General features: G+C 42.0%; 1 protein-coding gene across 1 annotated transcript; it reads right to left on the bottom strand.

Annotated features, from left to right (window-relative positions):
* Positions 1 to 733: 733 nt before the first annotated feature.
* Positions 734 to 6,146, bottom strand: LOC116100392 (carcinoembryonic antigen-related cell adhesion molecule 3-like). The gene is made up of 4 exons (XM_031384195.1): positions 6,083 to 6,146; positions 4,711 to 5,070; positions 3,658 to 4,017; positions 734 to 741 (listed from the first exon to the last, which is right to left on the bottom strand). The coding sequence occupies exons 1-4, from the start codon at positions 6,144 to 6,146 to the stop codon at positions 734 to 736; spliced, it is 792 nt and encodes a 263-aa protein (XP_031240055.1).
* Between the last annotated feature and the right edge of the window lie 1,321 nt (positions 6,147 to 7,467).

Raw genomic sequence — 7,467 nt, 5'->3', positions numbered from 1 at the left:
ATATATATATATACCATATCAAAACAAATAAGGAATGACTGTACAAATATCCTAACAAATCAAAAGGGATACAAATTAACTGATAAATTAATTGCAAGAAAGCACAAAATATAAACAAATTAAAGAATCAATACAGGATAAGATTTGAGAATTCAATAAAGAGAGAGAGAGAAACACTGAAGAAAATCTATATGCTACTGACATTGAACATTTGTGTAAGTCTAAAACCCTATGGAAGCCTTATGGGTAAAATGGGTCATGCATAGGTTTGTGTTATCAGGGCTTGAAAGCCAGATAGCGAAGTTGGATCATTTCAGTCAAGAACAAACATAAATGAGCAGAAACCTCAGGTTGAAATATCCTTGTCTTAACTACATGTCAGCCCTGCAGAATTCAGGACTCTTAGACAGTGATAGAGTGGGGGCTCCTTCACACCCAGGAACACCAGCACATTATGAAGTTTTGGAGAAATGGTTATTTCTAACAATAAGAATTTGATGCAGGAAATTTTTCCATGTTGTCACTGAACTTGGTTGGGTTCTAATCATGAATCTCAAGCTAGGGTCAGCCACCCATCCTTAATAAAGCATTTAAAAAATAAAAAAATACAGGTACACAGAAAGCTATTTATTTGGAATAGAGAGTAAGGGGAGCAGTAATGGTTTGCCTTTCATCTTCATTTCTTCAAGGGCCGTGGTTTACTTGTTAGTCTTTGATTGTCTGAAGCCTGACTTCAAAGTTCTGAATTGAGATGAATATTTAAATAGAAAAACCAATGATAAGTACATTTAAGCAGTCCAAACCAGGATATAGACCCACTTACCCAACTTCTTCATTGTCTGGGTTCAATTCCGTCCTGTAGTGTGGTGCAATAACGTGAAATTCCTTTCCAAAGAGGTAGTTCCCCTTTGGCTAGGACTTCTTCCTTCTCTCATCATGAAACCCCTGTGGAGGTTCCCTTTTTATATGGGAGCTCATTGTTTCAATCACTTAATGGGTTGAGAGATACAAATAGCTCTTAAAGTATCTTCCTTTCTGCCAAGCGGGCTATATAATATGCAACAAATTATTAGGTACAGCCAGGATATAAAACCAATTCCTGGAAGGATTATTTTTTGAGAGCACAGAAAGGCAGTAGGCCAATCTCTGATCATTGTGGGGTCCCTTCTTGATTAAATGTAGAAGTTGCAAATTGGTATGAATCTGGTAAATCCATGAACAGAGGGAGACCTATGTGTGAGTCCTGTTGAAGACAGCACTGGCCAGAGTGTAAGGTTTCTCTACTGTGTAAAAAAATGAAACAACCCAAACTTTGCAGCAGTGTCAAATGTCATGGTTAGAGCCTATTTAGAAGAATTCTGTCCCAGACTCCATGACACACAGAGGGACAGAGCCAGCACCAGTGTAAGAGGTGCTTTCTTTCTTCCTCTTCCTAAGATCCAGGAATCACAAAGCAAGTTGCATCAAATGCTTCCATAATATACAGTCTAATGGAACTAATCATGTCTGGAGCTTTAGATTGTGTCACTGGATCACAGGAGTCACCTTGAGGTAGTGTGACAACATGTGGTGTATGTACATGTGATAAATCCAATAGACAGCACAGATTGTGCCACCTCTTTGTTGGGAAAGTCCATGAGCCACAAAAGGACTGTTAGCCACACAATGAGGGAGATGACATCAAACGTGAAAAGGAGGAAACAAGCAAGAGTTTGGGGCTGGCAGCCTTGTCCTTCTACCTTTAGCCTCTGGGTAATCAATACAGAGTTGAAAGATGGGTTTCTTTCTGTCTCTTGGCTTATTACACACACCAACACCACAAAAGTCAAGATACATGGACAGAAACACAAGGAGGATTCCTTGACAGTATGTGTATGTGCACACTTGTGTGTGTGTATGTGTGTGTGTGTGTGTGTGTGTGGTATAGGGTATGAGTATATTATGGAGTGTAAGAAAAAGGGTTGTTTCTTCTGATTTTTATACCTGGACCCATGAAAGGCATCCATTGAGATGGTAATGTATTGGAGAACTGGGCAGTGCAGGAACATACCTTCCTGAAAGAAGGGACAGGGGATGCGTGGCAGGAAAGGAGTAACAATAGGAGAAATGTGAATGACAGCAACAATGGTAGTTAAAATGACTTCCAGGACTCCAAGGAGCAAGATCTAAATGACTACATGAGGAGTGTAACTCTCAGAACTGCTACATACAGCAGCATCCCTAGGATGTTCATGTACTTTTCTTCATCTCTAGGATGTTCATGTACTTTTCTTTCCAGGTGGATGAGGAATATATCAGAGAAATAGGGCAAAGGTCATAGCCTCCAGGATGAGTAGGAAGTGGGCACTGTCAGACATACTGGGACTCTACATGTAGATTTTTAATTTCTGAAAGGGTTCTAAGATATCCTTTCATAAATGCATATATCTACCCCCACCATCCATTCATAAACCAATCTACCACCACCCATTTGTCTGTTCAGTACTAATTCCTTTCTTTCTTCATCATAAAAGTATTGAGGGAGCTGCACACTAGACCCTGTGACTTGTAGGATCTTGGTGGAGTGATAAGGCAAAATCTTCTCCCTATGCTTCAAGAGGAGTGAAACCACCACACTAGTAAATCTATGTTATGAAGCCCAGAGCATTGGAGTAGGAGAATTAGGCTGGAAGGGGTTTCAGAATTCAAATAAGGCTTCATTACAAAGTCAAAACTGACTGTCAATGTGTTGCTTCCACTGCCTGGACAAGACTCTCTCTATAAGATACTGATGCCTAAGGTGAAAATTTCTAAACCCACAGCACTACTCTGACCCACAGATACTTGAATTGGCCAACTAGGGTAGATAAGTTGGGCCTGTGGCTTTACACAGTCATTTTGTGCTTCTGATCTGCCACCCATAGGCTGTGCAACCTTCATTCAACCAGTGTTTTGCTTACTCTCAGATTCCCCACAGTAGAACACATGGTAACATAATTTCCCTGTCTATAAGTAGAAATTCAAACATTATTAATGTACTATACTTGAGACTGAAGAGCTTTTAAAATCAGGGGTGCATGTTATTATTTTCCTAAAGAAGAGAAACTCCAAACCGGAACTCCTGATGACAAGCAGTTGCCAAGAGGACCTATATTCCTTGGGGATCCAAACTTTCCTGTGAAGTCTCAGGACTATCAGGACAGTCAGTATGTTACATAGCCACCTGTCCAGCAGTTCTGTCCATGCTGAATCTCAGGAAAAGGAGATGCTCAAAAGTCCTAGTCTAATCATGATTGTTGTGATAGATGCTGAGTTGTTCTACACGCTCCAAGTCTTGGATGCAGAGTGACACATTGCTTCCAGTCAGCTCTAGAAGGTAGTCAAATTCAAGCAATGTCATGAAGCTTTCTCAAGATAAGGGTAAGGGCTTAGAGAGTCTGAGATGAGGATGACATCATTGGAATGAGTTACCATACTACAGTCTGCAAGTTCCAGTTTGGTCAAGTCTTCTGATGTATTTCAGTTTGCCCCATGATGTGTGTCTTTTACTAAATGCCCAAATCTAAGTGAGAGTACACAATCCAGAGGGGAGGAAGGTACAGTAGAAGTCTCACTCTCTTAGGTATACAGAGAAGAATAAACCCGACCATCACTCAGGAGCCACAAAGAATCACTTACTGTTTACTTGGAGGTCCAAAATGGCCCATTCTGATTTCAAATCGACAGATAATGTTCGTAGAGTGTAAAGCCCTGCGTCTTTCTGAGTGACATTCAAGAGAAGCATGGATCCATCATTGCGAACTGTCAATCTGTCATAATATGCATGCCCCAGTATGGTTGAATTGGTGAGGAATGAATGGCTTGCTATCTTCAAATGGCCAAGTGGAAGTACTCCTTTGTGCCAGACAAAGCCTTGAAGCCTCTTTGGCAGATTAAAAACCCACAGAATAATATTGTTGTTTTCTTCAACCTTGGGTGGTACCAACCCAATTTTGAGTTGAGAAGGGGTAAGATGATCCTTGTAGCCTAAAAGTGGGCCTAAATGGAAAAAAAAGAAATAGAAAGAAACCCTCAAAAGTGATTCTTCTGCATTTGGTGGGAAGAAAGATCTGAGTCCTGAGAAGGTGTGTCCATCACTTAGACTTGGTGTTGGTGTATCTATCCTACTCAGTGGAGGTCAGTACACAAACTTCATGTACTCGATGCCCATATATGAGACTTTCCCATCATATGTCTGCATGACTTACCATTGACCGTCTTCTCTACAGTCTCTGATATCTGCTCTGTACTCCTTCCTTGGATAACACTTTCAACTCCAGCAGCGCCCCTGAGCATTGTGGCTATGAAATCACCTCTTCTATCCTTCCTCACTCTGAGCTGAGTCTGGGACAGAGGTCTGGATCTAGTGTTACTGAAGATCCCATAGTTTCCTCATCTCTTCCTCAACTCAGGTGCAGGTTCATGGTGAGAAGCCCAGGGGTGTGGGTTGAGGCTGACATCCTTGTCTGAGTTACTCAGCACAGGTCCACCTCTCTGCTAGTGCAGTCAAGTGAAGGATTCTGGCCTATGTAAGTTTGTCTCCAACATGCATATCCTGCACTAAATCCTCAAACAACAACATGGAGACACAATGCAGAGGGGAGGTAAATCAAGTTCAGACCTGACACTTTTCTGAATATACAATAGACTGAACCCCACACAATAACAAAGTGCACAAAAAAATTGACTTACTGTGCACAAAGAATTCTGCACGTATTATTTTACGTCTTGAGGTTGCACCAAGTATTTGTAGAGTGTAGTATCCTGAGTCTTTTCTGGTGACACTATTGATCAGCAAAGATCCATTGTTGAATAGTGTCTCTCTACCACTGTGTGCAGGTCCCACCACAGTAAATTTGGTAGCAATCACATGACTTGCAATTTCACAACTCTTGATAGCTGTAACTCCTGTGTACCAGGAAAAGGCTTTAACATTCTTCGGCAGGTTATGCACAAACAGAAGAACATTTTCCCCTTCAACAGCAATTGGAGGCACTGATTTAATGGTGAGCTGGGAAGTACTGGGAAGCAGCCAGCAGATTAAAAGTGAGACTAGAAGGGAAAAGAGAAATTCCATGAACATTGGGACCTCTATATTTGAAGGAAAGATGAGATCTATATCCTGAGTGGACAGCTCATCACTCAGCCTAGGTGTGTAGTCGAGAGTGGCACATTTGTACTTGGAAAGGGTGAACAACATAACCTCCACTGCTCCATCAGTGGCCCTGAAACTGTTCTGTCTGTGTATGGAACTCTCTCCTTGGTTATCTTAAGGACTCCCCACACTGCCCTCAGCTTCCTGCCTGTATTTAGAGTACTTGGGCAAGATCTCTAGAGATCTTCACTTTCTTTTTTTCCCCTGTGTTGTCCCTTTGGTCCAAGTTCTCTGATTCTACTTCTAGATGGTCTTTCTGTTCTACTTTACAGTCCATTAGTCTAGAGATTTATTAGAACCAAGATGAGCCTGACATCTTTGGAAGGCTCAGAACTGATAAACCCTTGGATACCTTTGGATGAGTGGGAGAATGCATGTGTCAGGGATATGCCAACCCAGGAGTACATTTGCTCAAGGCTAAAATATGGAGTTAATGACACCTTTAGTACAGGAGTTTGGTATAGTTTGTATGTGTGGGGAAAGGTGAATGCATATATATGTGTGCAGTTGTGTATAGGTAAATGTATATATAGCATATACATGGAAAAGACACATCTTGCATATGTTGGGAACTTAACTGGTGTCTTAGATTGGCAGCCAGCAGCATGACCATTAAGTCACCTCAATGGCTCACCCTACTTTGGTTTTTAATTGGACAATCACTCTCATGGTTGGGCACATCAGTTCTCAGAATATAGTTGTCCATGTGATTGACTTAGAATAGAAAATAATGGTGCTATTTCTCCTATATACTGTCTTGTGTCACTTCCTGCTGCAGAGTGCCTGCTCTGTCTGTGTCCACTTCCCCCAAACCCTGAGACTATCCCTAGGTTCTTGTCTTCTTCAGGGACTTCAGCAAGGCTCTGAGCTCCCCATTTCCCACTCAGTGACACAGAGTAGCCTTCTCACCTGTGAGCAGGAGCCCCTTCCAGGAGGAACAGTCTTTACAGGAAAGTGAAACAGAGTCCATCATGACCTCTGACACCTGTCACCTGCTCTGTATATTCTGTGAAAGGCTTCAGCTCCAGTGTTGTTTCCACACTCTGTTCTGTCAGTTCTTCTGTCCTTCCTCCCTTTTATCTGAGTCCTCCCAGGTAGGAGCTCCTCCTAGAATTATATGGGCTGGAGACATTCGTGTGTATGTAGCACATCAGTTCATTTTCACCTTTCTCCAGTCCCCTACCCTTTGACCTTTCCTCTCATTATCTCTCAGTCCACCAGACTGCACATTGAGCAATAAAGCTGATAATATCTCCTGGCCCTTATGTGGCCTTATATTGAAATATGTGTGATTTACATACAAACAGAAAAACATATAGGATACAAATGAATATGCTTTATATAATTCCCAGAAAACTGATTGTTCTAAATTTCTGCTGCTATGATAAACAGCCTGATAAAAAGCAGATTAAGAGAGCAATGAATTTTCAGACCAGTCACAGAGCTCAGACCCATCATTGAGGGAAGTCAAGGTACATATAAAAGATGAGAATCTGGAGTCAGGAACTGAGGAGGTCATTCAGTGGTATTCTCTCTTTTATGTCCTTCTCTGTGTGTTTCTGTTTACCTCTGTCTGACTGTCTGTCTCTCTGTCTCTCTGTCTGTCTGTCTGTCTCTCTCTCTCTTGCACTTGTTTTACTATCTTTCAGGGAGAATCCAGAACCTCCTGCATAGGGATAGCACCACTTACAGTGGCCTCTGCCCACCTACTTCAATTAAGACACTCAAAAAAATCCTCAACAGAGTTCTTCAAAGTGATCAATGTGACACACTGACTCAAGTGAGTCTCTTCTCTCCCTCCTGTGACCTAAGGCTGTGTACTTTTGACAGTAACTGCTAACTACCAGTGGAAGCTCCCTGCTATCCAAGGAAGTTCCCATTACTGTTGGCTGTGATCATCACGTGTGCTCTTGTCCATAGCCTCAGACAACTTGACCTTCAGAGACAGGACTCAGTTCAGAAGCAGCCCACCCTGAGAATCATTTTCCCACTTCCCTGATTCTGAAGAATGGAACTCTTTGGTGTCAATCAGTGACATCTTCATTCATGAGAAAGGTAGTGAAATTAGGAACATGATCTGTTCTGACTCAGGACAGGCCTGCCAGTCACCTTCACTTCCCCTTCCAATCAAAATGGCATCAGAGGTGAGTCAGTCACCAGCTGAGACAGGAACAGACCTAAGAGCAGAGCTCTGAGCTTCTTTTTGTCCCCCATCAACAGTCCATCTTCATCATTTTCCTGTCTATGAGCAGGTTTAAAAGCAGTGGGTGTTCCTCCTAGTTCAAGGTTATAAA

This window comes from Mastomys coucha, unplaced genomic scaffold (genome assembly GCF_008632895.1).
Source record: "Mastomys coucha isolate ucsf_1 unplaced genomic scaffold, UCSF_Mcou_1 pScaffold21, whole genome shotgun sequence".
Classification (NCBI taxonomy): Eukaryota; Metazoa; Chordata; class Mammalia; order Rodentia; family Muridae; genus Mastomys; species Mastomys coucha.
This window is presented reverse-complemented; position numbering and strand designations above follow the sequence as displayed.

Excerpts from the sequence above, each read along its gene's own strand:
- LOC116100392 (XM_031384195.1), bottom strand. The coding sequence starts at position 6,146 with ATGATGGACTCTGTTTCACTTTCCTGTAAAGACTGTTCCTCCTGGAAG. Across the intron at positions 5,071-6,082 it reads GAAGGGGCTCCTGCTCACAG|TCTCACTTTTAATCTGCTGG; the intron begins GTGAGAAGGCTA and ends TTTCCCTTCTAG. Across the intron at positions 4,018-4,710 it reads TGCAGAATTCTTTGTGCACA|GCCCACTTTTAGGCTACAAG; the intron begins GTAAGTCAATTT and ends TTTTCCATTTAG.